The 24,339-nt window shown below is 40.8% G+C and overlaps 2 protein-coding genes across 4 annotated transcripts; both read left to right on the plus strand.

The window, feature by feature from the left end:
• Nucleotides 1-4,779: 4,779 nt before the first annotated feature.
• LOC101336219 (gamma-crystallin A) lies at nucleotides 4,780-7,945 on the plus strand. Its single transcript, XM_033860391.1, has 3 exons — nucleotides 4,780-4,788; nucleotides 5,848-6,090; nucleotides 7,769-7,945. The coding sequence occupies exons 1-3, from the start codon at nucleotides 4,780-4,782 to the stop codon at nucleotides 7,943-7,945; spliced, it is 429 nt and encodes a 142-aa protein (XP_033716282.1).
• Nucleotides 7,946-17,948: 10,003 nt separating this feature from the next.
• On the plus strand, nucleotides 17,949-20,007 carry LOC101335456 (gamma-crystallin B). Of its 3 annotated transcripts, XM_033860394.1 has the most exons (4): nucleotides 17,949-17,957; nucleotides 18,055-18,303; nucleotides 19,237-19,244; nucleotides 19,749-20,007. In XM_033860394.1, the coding sequence occupies exons 1-4, from the start codon at nucleotides 17,949-17,951 to the stop codon at nucleotides 20,005-20,007; spliced, it is 525 nt and encodes a 174-aa protein (XP_033716285.1). The 3 variants fall into 3 exon arrangements, with proteins under 3 accessions (XP_033716285.1, XP_033716283.1, XP_033716284.1); XM_033860392.1 differs by lacking the exon at nucleotides 19,237-19,244 and having other exon boundaries at nucleotides 19,732-20,007; XM_033860393.1 differs by lacking the exon at nucleotides 19,237-19,244 and having other exon boundaries at nucleotides 18,055-18,297; nucleotides 19,732-20,007.
• Nucleotides 20,008-24,339: the final 4,332 nt, after the last annotated feature.

Below are 24,339 nucleotides of genomic sequence, written 5' to 3' on the forward strand. Positions count from 1 at the left end.
CAGAAACCACATTCGTGAGGGTTTTTCATGCTTTATTATTTGTGTACTTTAGGCATCTCTTCCAACTCTTGGGTAATGTACTTAATAAAGTAGTTTTTCTTTTTCTTTTTTTTAAATTTTTATTGGGGTATAGTTGCTTTACAATGTTGTGTTAGTTTCTATTGTACAGCAAAGTGAATCAGCCATATGTATACATAGATCCCCTCTTTTTTTGGATTTCCTTCCCATTTAGGTCACCAAAGGGCACTAAATAGAGTTCCCTGAGCTACACAGCAGGTTCTCATTAACTATCTATTATATACATATTAGTATGTATATGTCAATTCCAATCTCCCAATTCATCCCATACCTCCTTTCCCCGCTTGGTGTCCACACGTTTGTTCTCTACATCTGTGTCTCTATTTCTGCCTTGCAAACCGGTTCATCTGTACCATTTTTCTAGATTCCACATATATTCGTTAATATACGATATTTGTTTCTCTTTTTCTGACTTACTTCACTCTGTATGACAGTCTCTAGATCCATCCACATCTCTACAAATGACCCAATTTCATTCCTTTTTATGGCTGAGTAACATGCCATTGTATATATGTACCACATCTTCTTTATCCATTCATCAATCTACGGACACTTAGGTTGCTTCCATGACCTGGCTATTGTAAATAGTGCTGCAATGAACATTGGGGTGCATGTGTCTTTTTGAATTATGGTTTTCTCCAGGTATATGCCCAGTAGTGGGATTGCTGGGTTATTTGGTAATTCTATTTTTAGTTTTTTTAAGGAACCTCCATACTGTTCTCCATAGTGGCTGTATCAATTTACATTCCTATCAACAGTGCAAGAGGGTTCCCTTTTCTTTGCACCCTCTCCAGCATTTATTGTTTGTAGATTTTTTGATGATGGCCATTCTGACCGGTGTGAGGTGATACCTCGTTGTAGTTTTGATTTGCATTTCTCTAATAATTAGTGATGTTGAGCAGCTTTTCATGTGCCTCTTGGCCATCTGTATGTCTTCTTTGGAGAAATGTCTATTTAGTTCTTCCGCCCATTTTTTGATCGGGTTGTAAAGTAGTTTTTCAACTATAATAGTAATACATGCTTACAGTAAAAATTTCAAAAGTACAAAATATAGATAATGAAAAGTAAAAGAATCCTCACTTTCCCATATCCTTGTCCTACTCCTCAGAAATAACAACTATTAATAATTTTCAATTCAAATATTTGCCATACATGTACATATACATATACGCACATCTATCTAGTTTGTTAGAAATAACAAATAAATTAAATAGTTTATTAAATGTATGAAAAATACACTTTCACAGTTTATTGTTTGAAGAAATTTTTCATTTATATGTTTAAGCTTCTTAGTCTTTTCTTTTGTGGCTTATGGATACTGTATCATGTCTTTTAGCTGATGAACATTTATTTTAACTGCAAGATATCAATGCCTTATTCAGAAATTTCGATTCCAGTCACTGAATTTCTTCAATAAGGGAAAAAGAGAAATTATTTTTTAAAAATCCAGGTATTCTAGAAAACAGTTTTCAAGATTTCTTTTGTACTGTATTGGTATTAGTAGCTCATTTATTAGTCAACATGGGTATGAGCAATGCCATATCCTTGGAAAGGCAGAAAAAGAGTGAAAGACAAATAAGAACAAGGGCAACAAATAAAAAACATTAACAAATAAGATAGATATTAATTCAACTATATCAATAATCATTTTGATCATCAAAGGTCTAAATGCACCAATTAAAAGACAGAACTCAAGAGCCACAAACTACTGTATCTGGACAGCACAGAGCATTCCCATCACTGCAGATGTGTTAAAGATGTATGTTAAAGAAAATATAGCAAATATGGCAAACTTTTTTTTAAATTGAAGTACAGCTGATTTACAATGTTGTGTAAGTTTTAGGTGTACAGCAAAGAGATTCAGTTATACATATATGTAGCAAACTCTTAACTGCAGAATCCAGGTGGTGGGCATATGTATCTTCATTGTACAATTCTTTCAACGTTTCTGTATGAAAATTTTCATAATACAATTATGAAGAAGAAAAAAAAGACAGAAATTGTCAGAGTGGATCAAAAAACAAGACTCAATTATATGGTGTCTATAAGGCACCCTCTTAACATAAAGACATATATAGATTAAAAGTAAATGGATGTAGGGAATTCCCTGGCAGTCCAGTGGTTAGGATTTGGTGCTTGGACTGAGGTGGCCTGGGTTCAATCCCTGGTCAGGGAACTAAGATCTTGTGAGCTGCACAGCACAGCAAAAAAAAAAAAAAAAAAAAAAAAAAAAGTAAATGGATGGAGAACAATAAATCACGCTAGAACTAATTTAAAAAAGAAAATTAGCTATATTAATTTCAGACAAAGCTGACTTAGAAGCAAGGAAAGTTATTAGGGATAAAGAAGGGCATTACATAATGATAAAGGGGTCAATTCTCCAAGAAGACATAACAATCCTTAACATGTGCGCATCGAACAACAGAACATCCAACTATGTGAGGTAAAAACTATTAGAATTGCAGAGAGAAATCAATGATTCCATTTTCATAGTTGGAGACTAACACTTCTCTATCAGAAATGGAAAGAGGGCAATATAAGTTTAAATTCAAAGCAATATATAAGAAATTCAAAATAGTATGGTGCAGGCACAATACACAACTGCTGAGGGGCAAAGAAATGATTTGCTTTGGTCATGGTTAGTGAAAAGAAGTATTATTTTTTTAATTTGGAAATAATTGCAAGCTTAGAGAAAAGTTGCAAAAATAGTACAAAGAGCTCTCATACATTTTACTCACATTTGCTAATTGTTACCATAACATTTTGCTTCATTATCTTTACCATTTTTCTCTGTCTGTCTCTGTCCCACTCTTTTATTCTCTTCTCTCTTTGTTTCTCTTTCTCTCAGTATATATTTTATTTTATTTATTTATTTATTTTTGCGGTACGCGGGCCTCTCACTGTTGTGGCCTCTCCCGTTGCAGAGCACAGGCTCCGGACGCGCAGGCTTAGTGGCCATGGCTCACGGGCCCAGCTGCTCCGCGGCATGTGGGATCTTCCAGGACCGGGACACGAACCCATGTTCCCTGCATTGGCAGGCCGACTCTCAACCACTGTGCCACCAGGGAAGCCCCTCAGCATATATTTTATACTGAGTATATAAAACTTTTTCTAAGCCATCTGAAGTTATATACACCATATCACTTTACTCCTATATACTTCAGAGTGTATTTCCTAAGAATAAAGTCACTCTCTTAAATAACTACAGGATGGTTATCAACTTCAGAAAATTTAACATTGATACTTTACCATATAGGTATCAATTTTGTCAATTGACCAATACTGTCCTTTTTTATATATTTTTCCCTGTGTGGGATCATATATTGTATTTAATTGAGAAATATAACTCAATTTCCAAATGTCTGAGAAAAATTCCATGGAAATTCTTCTGCACCCACTTTTATTTTAATTCATCTTTGTCAGTAATTTGGTATCTGATATTTGACCTTAACTCCCTATAGATTGAAAGCTAATATCTGTGTCCATGTTAAATTGATGTGCTTGATACAAAAATTATCTTTTTATTCTACAGGTCACTTAGAAACTTGGAATTGCACCATGGGAGTTCGTAATAAATTCTCTGGGAGAAGAAAAGTCTCTGCATCATCTTAAAATTGCAACTCTTGCTGGCATATTTTTCTTTGCAATTAGCTTTTGATACAAAGTGCATTGAAGTGTTTTTTCGGGTGTTGAGCTTTCTTAGAATCACATTGTTTGGCCATATTGTGGTTAAAAAAACAAGTATGTATCTTATGCTGCTTCATTATGACTAGAAGATTGTTGGTTGGAGGATTTGGAGAATATATACTATTTCTGTGTCAGAGCAGACTGGCTTTGTAGGACATTTTACAAATGTTTAGCACTGAACATTTCAGAATGGTGGAGTAGGAGGCAATTTTCCAAAGTTTCAATTCAAATTAAATTAACCTGTCATCGATTGCCCTTACTGTGTTCTCACATGGAAATATTTAAACTCATTTCAATAAAGCCTTAAAAGAAAAACAGGTCCAGGCTTTCTTTCAGTAGAATATAAGGACTACTAGGAAATGAAAATGATCTGGTCTTTCAACACATTTCCAAAATTCTGATTAGGCACATAGTTGAGCTTATAAATACATGTAGTAACAATTTGACCAAATGAATGTAAGTATAAATTATACCACCTTATGGTTTTGATGTGTCACCTTTCTGCAGAACAGTTTTCTTTAACATGCGCCAAAACTGGTGTGTGATTTGTTGACTTTTGCTGAAAATGGTGGTGTATTCCGATGTGGTTTTGTAGCTGGGGAGACCAATGCAGCCTTTCCCACACTGGTTCAATTACAGCTGTAACTGAAGTTTACCAGTACACCTGCCACATTAGGTATATCCTCTGGTCCCTGGGTATACTGTCTAACTTCATAGGACTCTGCCCAGTTTTCTTTTGTCTAGCTCTGCTACTTGCAGGGGAACACTTTTTCTTTGTGGCTATTAATTTCTCTCCTCTTAGCATCTGCACATTTTCTTTACATGCTGCCTGAGGACTTTTACAAATGCATTGTGGACATATTGCCAGCTGTAGGTGGATGTCCCTCCCTGGGTCATGAACCATGAAGGTGTTTGATTTCATCTTTCTACATACACACGGGATGAGTTGGGGATTGGGGTCACCCTCTACCCCTGAATATCTGAGAGTGCTTCTAAATCAATAGGTTGGCAGCGATGGGAAAAGCTTTCAAGCAGTCACCTGGGTCCTATGAAACAGTGTTGCTTCAGGGAGGGAAAACTCAGGAAAATCACGATGCTAGCTTTTTTTTTTTTAACATCTTTATTGAAGCATAATTGCTTTACAATGGTGTGTTAGTTTCTGCTGTATAACAAAGTGAATCAGCTATACACATACATATATCCCCATACCCCCTCCCTCTTGTGTCTCCCTCCCACCCTCCCTACCCCACCCCTCTAGGTGGTCACAAAGCACCGAGCTGATCTCCCTGTGCTATGTGGCTGCTTCCCACTAGCTATCTGTTTTACATTTGGTAGTGTATATATGTTCATGCCTCTCTCTCACCTTGTCCCAGTTTACCCTTCCCCCCACCATCGTGTCCTCAAGTCCATTCTCTATGTCTGCGTCTTTATTCCTGTCCTGCCCCTAGGTTCTTCAGAACGATTTTTTTCTTTTCTTTTTTTTTTTTTTAGATTCCATATATATGTGTTAGCATACGGTATTTGTTTTTCTCTTTCTGACTTACCTCACTCTGTATGACAGACTCTAGGTCCACATGACGCTAGTTTTGAAAACAAAAAGCATCCCTAGAAGCTGGGTTGAGGGGAGAGGGGAATGGGAGGATTCTGTATATTTTCCTACTCCTGGAGCGTCTCAGAGAGTCTTGGGAGACCTCTTGCTTTTTAGCCCAAGGAGAAGTGTTTAATCTCAAGACAAAATGTGGCTATTTACAAAATTTGCTGCTTTTCACCAGTAACTCAAAGTTATACATTTACAAATTGATTTTATTTTTTCATCTCGTGAAAGTAATATATATTTATGTAACAACAAATTAAAGCAATTGAAAACAACAAAAAGGAGAAATAAAAACATAAAATTAAGACCTATAATCTTGCCATTCATTGATAACCATGGTTGACATTTGGGCTTATACATACACTGTTATAATCTTTTTTTTCCTACATAAACATACGCCACAGCGTGTCTGCTGGGTATCTACTGTGGGGTGGGGGGGATGTACCTCCCAGCTGACTCCCTGCTGTCACCTTGCTTTCCACCTGCAGATCACCATCTACGAGGACTGGGGCTTCCAGGGCCGCCGCTACGAGTGCAGCAGAGACTGCCCCAACCTGCAGCCCTACTTCAGCCGCTGCAACTCCATCCGGGTGGACAGCAGCTGCTGGATGCTCTACGAGCGCCCCAACTACCAGGGCCACCAGTGCTTCCTGCAGCGCGGCGACTACCCCGACTACCAGCAGTGGATGGGCCTCAACGACTCCGTCTGCCCCTGCCACACAATTCCTTACGTGAGTCTTAGTTCAACACGACTCATGTGAAAGCATCACTGATCCATGGCCATAAATTCCTGTTCATAAAAGTCAGTTTGTTTCAACTCAGGACTATAGTGTTCACGGTGAAATAGCAAAGCCCAACTCTCAAGCATTTAACAAAAAATTGATTGCCTTTACTACGCTCTCATATGGAAACATTAAAACTCATTTCAATAAAGCATTAAAAATGGGCAGATTGTTTTTAGGCACAAGAAATCACAACAATATAGCTTCTAAAGTTGAATTTGGAAGTATCTAGCTGATCCCTAATTTCTAAATAAAAACTACCTTGTTCAGTAAAGAAAAAAATCTATCTAGATCATTATTTCTTAATGAACACTGACAGACTATGGGAGAACAACATAACTATAATGTATTCTGACTGTATTGGCGATTATTTTCAATACCTTCTTTATGACCTACGGATCTAGAAACTAGAACAGTTCGCTTGCAGGTGGCTCCTTGTATTCAGCAGTCATTATCAACTAGTTTTTCACAAGGGTCAGAAAAAGATCATTAATTAGGATTTCATGGGACATGGTCCTCACCAAAATGCTGCTTAATGTTTTTCAATCATGTGGAATTTGTATTTCTACATTCTGATGACACCAAATTATGTGTCATGACAAGCAGATTCAAGAAGTGAAACCAAAATTCGGCTGCAGAAATTTGCAGATGCAAAAAGAGGTACAAATAAGACAGAAATTTCTTTGAGGCAAGAAACTCAACTTACAAGTGACTTGACAAAATGTTGGACATGTGGACTCAGAGTAAATATGAATTGTTGTACATGATGAGTACAAAAGTGACTTAAAAACAAGCTTGAGGGGCTTCCCTGGTGGCACAGTGGTTGAGAATCTGCCTGCCAATGCAGGGGACATGGGTTCTAGCCCTGGTCCGGGAAGATCCCACATGCTGCAGAGCCATTAAACCCAACTACTGAGCCTGCGCTCTAGAGCCCTTGAGCCACAACTGCTGAGCCCACATGCCACAACTACTGAAGCCCGCATGCCTAGAGGTGCCCCTGCTCACCGCAACTAGAGAAAGCCCTCGCACAGCAATGAAGACCCAACACAGCCAAAAATAAATAAATTCCAAAATAAAAATATTTAAAAACAAGCTTGAGGAGCTCAGCTCAGTGCTCTGTGATGACCTAGAGGGGTGGATGGCGGGAGGAGAGAGGCTCAGGAGGGAGGGGATATATGTATACATATAGTTGATTCACTTTTTTCTACAGCAGAAACTAACACAACGTTGTAAAGCAATTATACTCCAATCAAAAAAAATACAAAAAAACTAAAACCAAGCTTGATAGGATTCAGTGATACACAGTCATAATGGTAAACGGAGTTAAAATCCTCTCTGCAGACTGAACTAAATACAGTTGTGACAGTTGTTTTTTTTTTAGAAAGGAATCCCTTTTATTGACTTTATTTCAATTCTTGTTTCTTCCACAGGATAGACCCCTGGTCAGGTCAGTTTTATTTTAATACTCTCCCTAATTTGTTAGAACAACCATGTAAGGAAAGGATACATATATGACAGGATGGTTTGAAAACCCTGCTTCATGAAGCTGCAGGCTGATTGAGTCACTTTTACTGACATCAAGGATGCCCACAACTTATTTTTCATCTTTGGTTTACTGTCACAACAGACTAGCTCTCACAGGATAAAGCTGTATGAGAGACATGGCTACGGAGGCCTGGTGTCCGAGCTCACAGAGGACTGCTCCTGCATGCATGACCACTTCCAGCTCAATGAGCTCCACTCACTCCACATGCTGGAGGGCTGGTGGGTCCTCTGCGAGATGCCCAACTACCAGGGGTGGTAGTACTTGCTGAGGCCAGGGGACTAAAGGAGCTACCATGACCGGGGAGGCCTGGATGCCAAAGTCGGCTCTCTGAGATGCATCATCGATTTGTACGAGGCTGTGTTTTCCTTATTATAATCCACATAGAGTTGCACTAAATACACAGATTGTGTTCCTGGCACTAAGTGATTCTTGTTCATCTTAAATGATAACTGAATTTTAATAAATGGTGACCCTTGGCAACTTATCTGACCCTGAAGGTCAAGTGTCTTGAATGTCTACTTACTTCCTGCTGGTCAGGCAGCAGTAATTATGAAGTCCCCACTCATGTCACGGGAAGGAGGGAGAAACACTGTCTGCCTCTATGACCCACGATCTGAGGGAGAGAGGAAAGAAACATAATGAAAAACTATGAAACCCATATACAGGAGAAAATATAGAACCAGTTGTGGCTGGGATACCAAAGACAAAGGATTGCTGGAGAGGTTAGGGCAGCTGAAGTTTCAGATAAGATTAGTCAAGAAAAGCTGAGTGAAAAGAGAAGTTTTAAGCGGAATTCCCAAAGTAGAGAAGGTCAAGTACGCATGATGAGGTCATCTGGGAGGAGAAGTGTTAAATTAAGAGTTAAAGGACCTGGGGCTCGTCGCAACCAGAGAAAGCCCGTGCACAGCAACAAAGACCCAACTCAGCCAAAAATTAATTAATTATTAATTAATTTTTTAAAAAAAGAGTTAAAGGGCCTGAGTTGTTATCCTGCCTCTGCTACTTACTAATAAAATGCCCCTCAGTCTCAGGTAAACTAGGACGGTTGGTTACTCCACTTCCTAGCTTATCTCTTCGAGCAAGTCATTTCTTATTCTCTGTGCCTAAATTGCCTTATTGAAAACTACAGGCAATAATAAATTCCTGTCTCACTAATTTCCAGGATAACTATGATGAAAAGCTGGGGAAAGATTGTGAACACACTTTGTTATCTTTAAATGTTTGTACAAATATAAATGTAAGAAATTAATGTATTCTCAGGGTTTCCTCAAATTCAACAGTACAGTATAATCATCTTTATTTTGGACTCCAGTATGAACTTTTATCAAGATTCAATTATGGAAGACTCAACTATGCAGAGTGAAGTAAGAATATTTATAATCCTGCATACCTCTGACATTTCTTTCCACTAGAGTAGAGCTGCTCTCCCAGAATGCTAATTCTTTTCACAAATTTACATAAGCAAAAATAGTGCTCTGTCCCAGTTAACTTCTTTATAGGAATTGAGAAGCTAATTTTAAAATTCATATGGAATTGCAAGGGACCCAGAATAGCCGAAACATTCTTGAAAAAAGAACAGAGTAGGAGTACTCACACTTCCTAATTTCAAAACTTACAGCAAAGCAATAGTAATCAAGACAGCAGGGTACTGGCACAGGGTAGACATAGAGATGAATGGAATAGACTTGAGGGTCTAGAAATAAACCCATATGTCTATGCTCAACTGATTTTTGCCAAGGGTGCTAAGACCATTCAATGGGGAAAGAATAGCTTTTCAACAAATGGTGCTGGGACTACTGGATATCCAAATGCAAAAGAATAAAGTTAGACCTCCATTTCATACCACATATAAAAATTAACTCAAAATAAATCAAAGAACTCAAACTATAAAACTCTTAGAAGAAAACAGAGACATACATCTTTTTCTTTTTTTCTTTTGGCGGTATGCGGGCCTCTCACCGTTGTGGCCTCTCCCATTGCGGAGCACAGGCTCCAGATGTGCAGGCCCATCAGCCATGGCTCACAGGCCCAGCCACTCTGCAGCATGTGGGATCTTCCCGGACCGGGGCACAAACCCACGTCCCCTGCATCAGCAAGCAGACTCTCAACCACTGCTCCACCAGGGAAGCCCCATCTCTGTGATCTTTTATTAGGCAATGATATCTTAAATATGACCAAAAGCACAAGCAACAACAATAAAAAAATAAATTGGACTTCATCAAAATTAAAACCTTTTATGAATCAAAGGATACTATCAAGAAAGTGAAAAGACAGCCCACTGAATGGGAGAAAATATTTACAAACTTTTTATCTGGTAAGAGTCTAGTATCCAGAATATATAAAAACTCTTAAAACAACAACAGAAAGATAAACAACATAATTTAAAAATGGGCAAAGGATTTGAATATACATCTTTATGAAGAAGATATACAAATAGCCAAGAAGCTACTGAAGATGTTCAGCATTGTTAGTCATTAGGGAAATTCAAATCAAACCACAGTAGGGTAGCACTTAATACCCACTAGGATGGTTATAATAATTTTAGGGAAAAAAAAAAGCAGAAAATAACAAATGTTAGTAAGGACGTGGAGAGATTGGAACTCTCATAAATAGCTGGTGGGAATGGAAAATGTTGCAGCCACCGTGGAAAACGGTTTGGTATTTCCTCAAATAGTTAAATAGAGTTATATGACTCAGCAATTCCACTCTGATGTTTATACTCCAAAGAATTGAAAATGGGTGTTCAAACAAAAACGTATACATGGGGACTTCCCTGGTGGTGCAATGGTTAAGAATCTGCCTGCCAATGCAGGGGACATGGGTTCAAGCCCTGATTCAGGAAGATCCCACTTGCCGTGGAGCAACTAAGCCCGTGCGCCACCACTACTGAGCCTGCACTCTAGAGCCGACGAGCCACAACTACTGAGTCCGTGTGCCACAACTACTGAAGCCCGCGTGCCTCGAGCTCATGCTCTGCAACAAGAGAAGCCACCACAATGAGAAGCGTGCGCACTGCAATGCAACGAAGATTAGCCCCCGCTCGCCGCAACTAGAGAAAGCCCGCGCCCAGCAATGAAAACCCAAAGCAGCCAATAAATAAATAAATTTATTTTTTAAAAAAAGTATACATGAATGTTCATAGCAGCACTATTCACGGTAGCCAGAAGGTGAAAACAACCCAAATGTCTACCAGTGGATGATTGGACAAATGAAATGTGATATATCCAAACAATGGAATATTATTTGGCCATAAAAAGGAATGATGTACTGATACATGCTACAACATGGATGAACCTTGAAAACATTAGGCTAAGTGAAAGCAGCCAGTCACATAAGACCACATATTATAGGATTCATTTATATGAAATAACCTGAATAGGCAAATCTAGAGACAGTAAGTGGATTCATGGGTTGCTTAGGTATGGGGGATGGGTGGATAAAGGAATGAAAACTAAAGGGTACAGGACTTCTCACTGTGGGATGAGCATGCTCTAAAATTCACTGTGGTGATGGTTGCATATAACTGTGAATATACTAAAACCATTGAATTATACACTTTAAATGGGTAAACTATATGGTATGTGAATTATATCTCAACAAAGCTGTTTAAAAATAATAATGCCCGGCACAGAACCTTAAGTAATAAATAATCTTTTAGAATAAGATTCCTTCTTGCTGAAGGAACATATGGTATAAATTATAAATATGAAGATACACATATTACTAAACTGCCGTGGCTCTTACCAATACCAAATACACAGAAAGATTTGTTTTGCCGCCAGCTTAGTTAAACCATAGTGTGTTGTCCTTTGTTGGGTGACTAATGAAATATGAGCTCTGCTTTTTTTAAAAAAAGAGTAAAACCCAGGTGAGATGTCTCACTGAAAATAATTTTAAACTGAGGTTTTGTTTTGTTTTGCTTTAATCTAGTGAACTTAAGGGTTTAGAGAACAGCCTTTTATCTAAGAAAGCTCAGTGTGCCACAAGTTTTCTTCTCTATAAAATAAGGGGTGTGGACAAGAGGAGCTCCATGTTTCCTTCCAGCTCTGATTCTTTAAGACTGTATTAGGTTTCAACGTAGAGCATCTCAATGGTTACCAATGTAGGCCTTGAGGTCCATGGACATGGTTTCTGGCTTGGCCACCTAATGGCTGTGTGACCTTGAGCAAGTTACTTATGCTCCCTAAGCCTCAGTTTTCCCACTTGCATGTTCTTATGAGGAATAAATAAGATGCCTCCTGTAAAGAAGCTCAATAAGCAGCAGTCATCCCTCCATCAGTTTTACCTTGTTATGCTATATATATGGACTTCATAAAAAAGGGAGGGAGGCAAAGTAAATTAGCTATTTTCTAAAAAAAATTCTCTAATTCAAGGAAATGTGAAAATCCTCAATGTCCTTTTAATAGTCACCCATTACTGCTGTCTTAGAAGGCTACATATAAATCAGTGACACAGGGATTTAGGAACCCTTTGCAGTCAGTTAATGCTGAGATCCTAGAGCCAGGCTGAAGAAATCAGCCTGGCAGCAATCAGTCAATTGAAGAATCCACTAGAATTTACCAGAATTCCTGTTAAAGCCAAATATTTTCAAGGTTGGTAGGGAGAACAGGCTACTTTGGTGCTAGGCCCTTTGCAAGTTAAAAAAAAAAAAAAAAAAAGAACGACATTGAACCTACTATGAGAAGTGTATAATTAGGGAGAATATAAGCTATGCACATCTGGAAACATAACCTCTAAAACAAGTCATTGTTATATGCAGAAACAATCAGTTAAGGCCTTCAAGGCTGACAGACCTGAGTTCAGTTCCCAGTGCCTCTACTTACTAGCTGTGTGTACCTTTTTGAATTTGTTTCTCATAGTGATCAGTACGTGATTAGACTTGGTCAGCTGGGGACCCTGGCTTGGAATGGGTGTTCAGAGAGCCTCCTCTGGCCTCCTCCAGATACAATCTTCCCCACAGGACAGGAATGTGTGGAACAACAGGGACATGCCCACACGTCTTCTAGACCACACTCCTTATACCTGGAGCTCCAGAATTTCCTCCATTTACACCCTTGCTTCCAAAATCTAAGAGAGAGTCTTCACTCACCCACCCAAGGACACTGGTACTCAAAGGGCAGCTGTTTGGGGGCATGGTCAGGATGCGGGGGTGGAGCTTGGACATGTGAGGGAGTGAGAAGTGAGGAGGGCGGTCCATGGGGTGGTAGAGGGGGCCTCTATTTATGCTCTTGCCCTGGATCTCTCAAATATTTGGGGAAGTACTGATAATAATTGTGCTGTGTTAGCTACATGACGTACTCTATATAAGATTCCTGGTACAATGTCTAGAACACACTAAACACTCTTCATACAGTAGGCTGTCATTATTAACTATTATTATTTCCATCATCATGAGCCAAGTGAGTGCTGTAAAGTTTGCTACAGGTTCAATCCTACCTACTTAAGTGAGAGCAGATGTGGCTTCCTTCAGCAGGGTCATGTCAATGATGTGCTGATGAACTCAAGAGGTTTCATCTGGGAGACACATAAGTGGTTACCAGAGAAAGAAGTCTGCAAACGCTTCAGGAAAACCCAGCTGACAAACTAAAACATTGGCATGGGGGAAGGGAGGCAGGGAGGGTAATGAACTATTTCCACAGAGCCTTCTAACAGGCCCCAGGTAACTTTAATGGCTCTTTTTTTTTTTTAAAGATTTATTTATTTTTGGCTCTGTTGGGTCTTAGTTGAGGCGAGAGAGCTGTTCGTTGCAGCACGCGGGCTTCTCTCTAGTTGTGGGTTTTTCTCTCTCTAGTTGTGGCACACAGGCTCCAGGGCACATGGGCTCTGTAGCTGTGGCACATGAGCTCTCTAGTTGAGGCACACAAGCTCAGTAGTTGTGGCACGTGGGCTTTGTTGCCCCGCGGCAGGTGGGATCTTAGTTCCCTGACCAGGGATCAAACCCACGTCCCCTGCACTGTAAGGCGGATTCTTTACCAATGGACCACCAGGGAAGTCCCTTAATGGCTCTTAAATGAACTATTTTGTTTTTGGAAGAAACCAGGGTTATATCAGATCCATTCAAATATTTTGACATGCAAGTCTATGTATTTTGATATACGAGTTTGTTTAACCATGAGTTCCTAAAGAACTTTAAATGGTTTTTAATTTTTTTTTAATTTTTTAAAATTTAAATGAGACCTGTCTTTTTTAAAACAAGTTTTGCACTTCTTTTTAAAGGAAAAAGAAAAAACTTGTATGTAACTTTAAACTTGGTATTCAAATATTTGTGCTAAAAGGCTCATTGGCTCAGTCCCTTAATCTCCCACATATTTTAGACTGGGGTGTTGGCTGATACTACAAAGAGACAGAACAAAGCATGTCTTGCAGCAACCGGGACCCAATGTCTTATTCCATTGACCCATCCATCTTCTAAAATGCAAGGAAGTGACTGGGGATTTCATTATTTTTCTTCACAAAAATGTTGCTCATCACCTTTTCTTTCATTTTTGTTCTCTTTCTCAGGCCATCTCTCCTTTAGCAGTTAAAGGTAAGTTCTGAGACCTTCACGGGAGAGCTCTAGTGGTGCTCTAACACCTCCCCTCCCCTCAGGAAGGCCTCCCTGCTGCCAGCCTACACCAGCCTGCCCAATTTCTGGGCCATTTTTACCTCCCTTCAAGTTTTCCCAGGTCACCAAGGACCAGACAGGAGTGGAGGCTATCAGAACCAGGGGACGTGGTAGAGGACTGAGTGGGAGAGAATGATGGCTGTGTCTCTGAACATCCACATAGGTGACCTCATGTGGGTGAGTTATTGTTCTCCAAAATAAAATCAGAATCATTTGCAATAAAATGGGCATCACTTGCTTAACTGTTTTTCTTGTTTCCAGGACTCTATCCATATAATTAATTAGTAAATAATCATGGGGGATAGAGAAGTGTGACATGGCCCTTACCCTTAAGGTTATTACCTTGTTGAAGACACTAAACCAGGCTGGGAAAACTGGACAGCTACATATAAACGAATGAAATTAGAACACTCCCTAACACCATACACAAAAAATAAACTCAAAATGGATTACAGACCTAAATGTAAGGCCAGACACTATCAAACTCTTAGAGGAAAACATAGGCAGAACACTCTATGACATAAATCACAGCAAGATCCTTTTTGACCCACCTCCTAGAGAAATGGAAATAAAACCAAAAATAAACAAATGGGACCTAATGAAACTTCAAAGCTTTTGCACAGCAAAGGAAACCACAAACAAGACGAAAAGGCAACCCTCAGAATGGGAGAAAATATTTGCAAATGAAGCAACTGACAAAGGATTAACTCCAAAGTATACAAGCAGCTCATGCACCTCAATATCAAAAAAACAAACAACCCAGTCCAAAAATGGGCAGAAGACCTAAATCGACATTTCTCCGAAGAAGATACACAGATTGCCAACAAACACATGAAAGAATGCTCAACATCACTAATCATTAGAGAAATGCAAATCAAAACTACAATGAGGTATCACCTCACACCGGTCAAAATGGCCATCATCAAAATATCTACAAACAGGGCTTCCCTGGTGGCGCAGTGGTTGAGAGTCCGCCTGCCGATGCAGGGGACACGGGTTCATGCCCCGGTACGGGAAGATCCCACATGCCGCGGAGCGGCTGGGCCCGTGAGCCATGGCCGCTGAGCCTGCGCGTCCGGGGTCTGTGCTCCGCAATGGGAGAGGCCACAACAGTGAGAGGCCCACGTACAGCAAAAAAAAAAAAAAAATATCTACAAACAGTAAATGTTGGAGAGGGTGTAGAGAAAAGGGAACCCTCTTGCACTGTTGGTGAGAATGTAAATTGATACAGCCAATCTGGAGAACAGTATGGAGGTTCCTTAAAAAACTAAACATAGAACTACCATACGACCCAGCAATCCCACTACTGGGTACATACCCTGAGAAAACCATAATTCCAAAAGAGTCATGTACCACAATGTTCATTGCAGCTCTATTTACAATAGCCCAGAGATGGAAACAACCTAAGTGTCCATCATTGGATGAATGGATAAAGAAGATGTGGCACATATATACAATGGAATATTACTCAGCCATAAAAAGAAACGAAATTGAGTTATTTGTAGTGAGGTGGATGGACCTAGAGTCTGTCGTAAAGAGTGAAGTAAGTCAGAAGGAGAAAAACAAATACGTATGCTAACACATATATATGGAATCTGGAAAAAAAAAAAAAGGTTCTGAAGAACCTAGGAGCAGGACGGGAATAAAGACGCAGACATAGAGAATGACTTGAGGACACGGGGAGGGGGAAGGGTAAGCTGGGACGAAGTGAGAGAGTGGCATGGACATATACACACTACCAAATGTAAAATACATAGCTTGTGGGAAGCAGCCGCGTAGCACAGGGAGATCAGCTCAGTGCTTTGTGACCACCTAGAGGGTGGCAACTATTTACATATCATTTACACTGTATTCACAACTACTTACACAGCATTTACATTGTAGTAGGTATTATAAGTAATCTAGAGATGATTTAAAGTATATGGGAAGATTGTGTAGGTTATATGCAAATACTACTCCATTTTGTATAAGGGACTTGAGCATCTGCAGATTTTGGTATCCACAGGAGTTCTGGAAGCAATCCCACGGATACCGAGGGACGGCCTGCTCTATTTCTAGTATTTTATTTGATCCCTAAAATGTGTTAATATAATTGTTTGCCTCAGGGCTCTGTTAGTGCTGCCACCAGTTTTGCAAGAGGTCAGGATGAATTCTACAATGTCACATGACATAGGCTATGAAATAGACTGGGGCCAGCCTGTAGCCACCTATATTCTTTATCGTCCCATGGAGGGTCATGTCAGGGCCTGGGTATCTGCTGGATACTGTGTTGGTTCTATTCCAATAGAGGGACTCCTACTCACTGTGGGTTCCCCTTTTTATAGGAAGAGCCTTAGTAAACCTATTACATGTTAACATAAATAACATATTTTATGAATAATAACCATACTTTCCAGAGCAAAAACAATGAAAAGACTGGAATTGCTTTACATTTTACCAAATCTCTTTAATGTCATATAGCCTCTGGAAAAACTCCACTGTACACTTGTGAAGGAATAAGAGTGAAAAGGGCAAATAACATCTTGGTATTGTTATGAAAACTGTTCTGACCATATGAACCCCTTGAAAGTGTCTTGGGGACCTTAGAGGTCCCCATATCACACTGTGAAATCCATACTATCAAGATACCCTGTTGGGGCTTCCCTGGTGGCGCAGTGGTTGAGAGTCCGCCTGCCGATGCAGGGGACACGGGTTCGTGCCCCGGTCTGGGAAGATCCCACATGCCGCGGAGCGGCTAGGCCCGTGAGCCATGGCCACTGAGCCTGCGCGTCCGGAGCCTGTGCTCTGCAACGGGAGAGGCCACAACAGTGAGAGGCCCGCACACCGCAAAAAAAAAAAAAAAAAAAAAAAAAAAAGATACCCTGTTGTCTGGTGCTGTCTAGCATCTCAAAAGTCTGAGGAAGTAGAGGGTGTTGTACCTTGAGGGTTTCTACATTACTCCTTACACTAACTCAAATCACCCTTACCAAGTGAACAAGAGTTTATCAGGGTGAAGAGAAAAGATAGATCTTAGGACATTTGAAGGAGGCCAGGGACCCCAAAGAGCGAGCAAGTCTCTGGGCAGCCGCCAGCAGAAGGAAGGATGTAGGCTCCAAGGGAGATGTGAGAAAGGAAGGCCACAACAATCTGCTTTCAATCACAGAATCTTGAATTTGAATTACGCTTTATGCTTTTCAAAGCATTTTCACAGATTACTTGATTCCCTCTTCCTTAAGATTTCTTATTATTTAAATTCTGGTTTTCAAGAAGTATTTTTGTTCTGTTTTGTTTTTAAACACCAGTCCCTGAGCAGAACACATGGTTTAGTTTAATTACCTTTAAGGAGTCAATTAAGCAGACTAGGCTATAAAATAAAAGCATGGGGATAGAATTCCGCTCATCCTTCTACGTTAAAGACTTTTCATTTTGGTGGCAACAACAGCTTTTGTGAATTAGAACAACCCGAACCTACCAGAAAGAATAAGAGTAAACATTCAGCTAACCGCAGTGACCAGGGGGAGGGAGGGCGGAGAGCTTGCAAATCCCCTTACTCACCGAAATGGGCTCCTTTTGTGTGATTTCCTGCGGAGGCAGCAGTCAGGGCTGCTATTTATACAGCGGCCCTCCCCCTAGTCGCACACAACATCCAGCGAACACCTCCTGCTTCCTCTCTCCAGAATGGGAAAGGTAAGTGCTGGGTACCTGATGCTCAACCTTTGCCGGGTCGCGGCATCTTCAGCGGGGCTGCAAATCGCTTCATGCTTCCACATCTTCCATTTTGCAGATAACCTTCTACGAGGACCGGGGCTTCCAGGGCCGCTGCTACGAGTGCAGCAGCGACTGCCCCAACCTGCAGCCCTACGTCAGCCGCTGCAACTCCATCCGGGTGGACAGCGGCTGCTGGATGCTCTATGAGCGCCCCAACTACCAGGGCCACCAGTACTTCCTGCGGCGCGGCGACTACCCCGACTACCAGCAGTGGATGGGCTTCAACGACTCCGTCCGCTCCTGCCGCCTCATCCCCACTGTGAGTGTGGCTCTGTCTTTGCCTTCCTCTCTTTGGAAATCTAAGCCATTAAAAACTGTCATCCTTCAACCAACGGTTCCAACTGGAGAGCAGAAAGGGGGAGTGAGCCCAGTGCATGCAGTCCATTCTAGAAGGGTGTCCCAGATAGCAAGCCATTCTTCATGAAATCTGGTGTTTTTTTAAAAATCACATATTCCCAGTTTTTCATGTTTTAAATGGAATCAAAAATGAAAAGACTCATTAACAAAAAGCAGAACATAGAAGAGACTGAAGTTATCTGTTCGAGATATAATTTCCTTTTTTTGTATTGAAGTATAGTTGAGTTACAATGTTCTGTTAATGTCTGCTGTACAGCAAAGTGATTCAGTCATACATACAGACATTCTTTTTTTAATATTCTTTTCCATTATGGTTTTTCACCAGACACTGAATATGGTTCTCTGGTCTGTACAGTAGGACCTTGTTGTTTATCCATCCTATATATAACAGTTTGCCTCTGCTAACCCTAAACTCCCACTCCCAACATATAATTTCTTAAAGTGGTCATTGCAAGCCATATCAACGCAGAAATCCAATATATCACAACTTATAAATACAATCTGGTTCTGTTTAATTGATAAAAATACTTTTGCTTGCTTTGGCTTACTTTTCTAATTGATTATCCTCCTAGAGAAGACAGGCACCCTGGCTTCTATTCTGATTTTGTAGGTAGTACCTATTAGCTCACCTAGAGGTAGAAATTAGAGGAAAGGCCACATCCAAAACTACAGTTTGAGATTCAGTCTTTCCTAGAGAGTGATGGCAGAGTTCTTAGAAGAATGTGTAGAAGTGCGGGAGCATGAGATATGGTGTCATCCAAACAGAGCTGCAAGAAGACCATTCCTGCTGCTGAGGGAATGAGGAAGTGAAGGGTAGGAGGCCAGAAAGGAAGCTTAAGAGTCACATAGGTGGAAATTTGAACTGAAAATGAAGTTATGAAAACGGAGGTAGGGAAGATGTGTCATCTTACTTTTTTGCAAGGGCTTAATAATCCATAGTATGCATGAAAACCAGAACATTAGTCCTACAGAAAATAGCTAAACGTTGATTCCTTTATAACAAGGGGAATATATCAAATGAGGCTTCACTTTCCAATGATGCTCACTTTTCTCCTTTGAGAGGGAAGTTCTCTAATAAGAAGCACTAAAATGATCAATTTTATTTTAGACAAACCTAAATTCCCAAGGACAGAGACTGGTGCATAGCAGTTGAAGAGCTGCTAAGTTCTGTTCCTAGCTTAGCCCATCCACCGTGAGATTCACGGGTGGGCGTTGGGGACCAGGAAGGCTCCTTAACTCTGCGACACGGTTGTGGTGAAAGCAGACTTGGACTAAGGGAACTTTAATTTCTCTCTATTTGTGTTCACTTACTTTTTCTTCTCTGTCTGCCACCTAGCACTCCGGCACTTTCAGAATGAGAATCTATGAGAGAGATGACTTCAGAGGACAAATGTCAGAGATCACAGATGATTGTCTGTCTCTTCAGGACCGCTTCCACCTCAATGAGATCCACTCCCTCAATGTGCTGGAGGGCTCCTGGGTCCTTTACGAGCTGCCCAACTACAGGGGAAGGCAGTACCTCCTGAGGCCAGGGGAGTACAGGAGATATCTTGACTGGGGGGCGATGAATGCCAAGGCTGGTTCTCTAAGACGGGTGACAGATTTTTACTGAAGTATTTTCATTCTCTACTTTTCTCCTTTAGAATCTAATAAAAGATTTAGCTTGTGTTTCTGGCACTAACAGAGTCCTGCCTTTCTTTTAATCTATTAGGCCTTCAAAAGCAATAATGGCACTTGACCAGACATGATAACATATGCTTTCAAGATGGGGAACAACCTCTTATAAGGGGAAGTAAGTAGAGGATATTATTGCCAGCATTCTTTTAAAGGCTAGGCCACGTGGGCTCAAAGTTCAGTTCAACTGGGCTCAACCCATCTGTGGTTAATCTTACAAGTTACAATAATAAACAAGTTACATAAATAAAGTTACAATAATAAACAAGTACTTATTGAAACACCTCAAGTTACCCCTCCAGGTTATCCCCACCATCTTCCCTATATAGTCCAAGTCTTAATTGATAAGGAAAGCCATTCTCATCTACACTCTTACTTTAGCTCCATAAACAAACAAATAAATGAACTGGTCCTCTCACCTACTGCACTCCTTATCCTTCTAACAGCCTCCATCCCTTTTCTCCCATTTCCAATACCTCACACCTCCATGAGATTTTCCAATAGAATTCACTGTCTCTTTGCTGTATGTGCTTTGTACAAAATTTTCAGGATTTTTACGAAAAACCATATGCACATAGGAAAACTCTGCCTCCTATCATTTTTTTTTTTTTTTCTGGCCACGCTGCATGTGGGCCTTAGTTCCCCTACCAAGGATCGAAACCACACCCCCTGCAGTGGCAGCATGGTGTCTTAACTCCTAGAATGTCAGGGAAGTCCCTGCCTCCCATCATTTTAATAGGAGTAAAGTACCGTGACCATATATGAAAAATAAGGGACTTCCCTGGTGGTGCAGTGGTGAAGAATCCTCCTGCCAATGCAGGGGATAAGGGTTCAATCCCTGGGCTGAGAAGATCACACGTGCCACGGAGTAACTAAACCTGTGCACCACAATTATTGAGCCTGAGCTCTAGAGCCCGCATGCCACAAGTACTGAAACTTGCACGCTCTAGGGCTCGCATCATGCAACTACTGAGCCTGTGTGCTGCAACTACTGAAGCCCATGCGCCTAGAGAACGTGCTCTGCAACAAGAGAAGCCACCGCAATGAGAATCCTGGGCACCACAATGAGAAGTAGCCACTGCTGGCCACAACTAGGGAAAGCCCGCGTGCAGCAATGAAGACCCAATGCAGCCAAAATAAAAATAATAATAAAGAAAAATAATACTAAATCAAAAAAAGGGCATTAAAATTTTCTGGAGAAGTTTGCTTGTTTGATTCAGTTGTTTTCTTTTTTAAATAAACATAGATTAAAGTCACTAATAAAAAATTACAACATAATAAATTAAAGAAATTAAAAACAGGTGAATGAAAAAATTGGGTCAGAAGAAAAACGAGAGAGAGAGAGAGAGAGAGAGTGGTGGAGCCAGGAGTGAAGTTTGAGCCCAAACTGGGTGCTATAAAGGCACTTTGGTGGCTGAAGTTAGAACCAGATTTGGATCCAGCAGCCAAGACATAGAAGGAAACATGATCAGTTCCATGACTGACAGAGTCCATAAGACAAATAAATTAATTTTTCAAGACTAGCCTAACCATTCCCAGTACTGAAACCTAAAAGAAAATTTTCTTGTGGGTCCTAGTAAAGAAGATACTGAGTAAACAACGTCCTCAATAACATCCTGCGATAATTACATATGGTTCTTAGGACTGTTTCTTGTAAAGTTCCCCAGTGAAGCTGACAGCTTCAGGTCAAAATTCATCTGAAGTACCCTATCCTTTGAGATTCTAATAAATGGCTCAAAGCTCATCTCACAGCAGGTGGGAGACTTAGTACCCACTTCTTCCAACACACATATACCCAATGTTTCTTGGAATTCTGGAGAGGAGACCAGTTGTTTATGCGGAGACGAGTTGTTTATGCTTTTCCCAGTTACTCTCCACTCTGAACTCCTGCCTTGTCATTGAGTGGATCCACACTGACCCAAAGTGGAGACATAGTGCCTTTTCCTTGAACTCCTGAACCATTTCTCACATAAAGCATTAATGTGTGCAGCCAGCTTTGTTACAGAGGTTGTGCGGGGAGAGATGCAAGTTTAGATCACAATAGCACAACAATATCAAGTTTAATATTGGATGACCCTGCTCTAGTCTGCAAGCTCCAACCTGCTGCTGGGCGGCCTGGTCTTTCCCTTCCTTGCTCCTCTCTTCTCTGTCCTTAGATGTACCCACATGTTTGTTCATTCTCTGTAGAGTCTCCTTCCATCTCACACATCAAGGGCTCCATATTCACCACCCAAGTGGCTTATTACCAGGACAAGCATATAATGTGTTGCTTATCCTGAGTCATTTTTGAGAGTGAGTGTGTTCTATTAAGGATTACACTGGAGCAAGAGGCATGAAGCAGGACCGTTCCAGGCAAACTGGGGCACGTGGTAAGGCTCTTTATAAAGGCTCCTTCCCTGGAAAATAGATTCTTGTATTATTTGATATTAATTGTTCCTAAATCTCAGTTCTTTAACCTTTAAACTCCCAAAACTAGTGTTGGCTTCCTGGAGACATTAGCCAGCATCCTCTGTTTGCCAATAATAATACAGCAAACATGAATGAGAAAGCCAAAAGCTTCTTGGAGTGCCAAGTTTTACATTATTTGCCTAGTAGGCATAAAATCACAGGCATCAGACATGGAAATCATGTGAAACACCTGAACTGAAGGCACATAAAACTAGAGACCCTGGATCTCACTGATCAAGTTTGCAAGTTGCTTCCCTTCCTGGGGCACAGGCAAAGAGAATGCTATCTACCCTCTAATCCCAACTTAAAGAAAAGGTCAACAGTGGGGAGTTGCCGGGGGAAGACATTATGCCCAAACTATCTCCTAATCTACCCTTCCTCCTTCTCTCTATCCTCTCTCTAAACACTGGGACCTTGAAGAGATGAGTGTCTGAGCTGAAAGCAGAGAAGGGATACCCTACAGGATCCCACTAACCTTCTCCCCATGAAGATGAACCAACAATTCGATAACCCTGGTATCAGCCTACATACCCTACACACGTTAGTATTTCCTATATATCCTAGCTTGTTATAAGTCCAGATTTTAAAGCTTTTTCTTCCCTTTTTTTCCTCTTTTCTCCCTTTGAATCCACAGTGTCTTCTGGACTAACCTTACAAAAGTTCCACCAAGCACAGAAACTGAAGTAGCAGCTATTCCACAAAAGTGTCAAGACCCCACTCTATTGAGCTACACCCTCAAAATGTTCTCCTCGCTATGGGTTCCCTCTCCAGTTTCCCTTCCCCATTTTCAAGGGGTAGGTCCTGATGTAAGCAGGTGTCTTATTCCATTCCCTCTGGACATTTGGAGTTCAAATTTTCTTCTTTGTGGGTTTGTTAAAACAAAACTGACAAGCACAACCACCTGTTGCTTAAACAAGAAGGCGTATTGTTTTTGTTTTGTTTTCTTAAAATATTTATTTTATTTTTGTTTATTTATTTTGGGTTGTGCGGGGTCATAGTTACAGCACGTGGGATGTTTGTTGCAGCATGCAGACTTCTTTGTAGCAGCATGCGAACTCTTAGTTGCAACATGCATGTGGGATCTAGTTCCCCGACGACGGATCAAGCTCTGGCCCCCATCATTGGGAGCGTGGGGTCTTAGCCATTGGACCACCAGGGAAGTCCTGAGATATATTGTTCTTGTTGATGAAAAATTAATCAGTCAATTTAAGAAAGAATTGAAAATTTTATTCGAGCCAAATTTGAGGATTATAACCTGGGAAGAGCACCTCAGGAAGCTCTGAGAACTGTTCTGCCTGTTAGAAGTCAAGACACAGTGTATATATAAGTTTTCTGAGACAGAGGGATGTACATTAAATGACGTATTATTGACAGTTTACATAATCCAGATTTAAGCACCATCATGGTGGGTCACGTGACCCTTTACAAGCTCTAGAAGGAGTGTTGGACTTCTCTGGTGGCACAGTGGTTAAGAATCCACCTGCCAATGCAGCGGACACAGGTTCGAGCCCTGGTCTGGGAAGATCCCACATGGCGCAGAGTAAATAAGCCTGTGTGCCACAACTACTGAGCGTACGCTCTAGAGCCCTCGAGCCACAACTACTGAAGCCCACAAGCCACAACTACTGAAGCCCGCACACCTAGAGCCCGTGCTCCACAACAAGAGAGGCCACAGCGATGAGAAGCCCGCACACTGTAACAAAGAGTAGACACCTCTCGCCACAACTAGAGAAAGCCTGCACACAGCAAGGAAAACCCAACACAACCAAAAATAAATAAATATTTAAAATGGAAAACCAAAAAGAGGGAATGTTATCTTTTA

Source organism: Tursiops truncatus, chromosome 7 (assembly GCF_011762595.2).
Source record: "Tursiops truncatus isolate mTurTru1 chromosome 7, mTurTru1.mat.Y, whole genome shotgun sequence".
NCBI classification, from domain to species: domain Eukaryota; kingdom Metazoa; phylum Chordata; class Mammalia; order Artiodactyla; family Delphinidae; genus Tursiops; species Tursiops truncatus.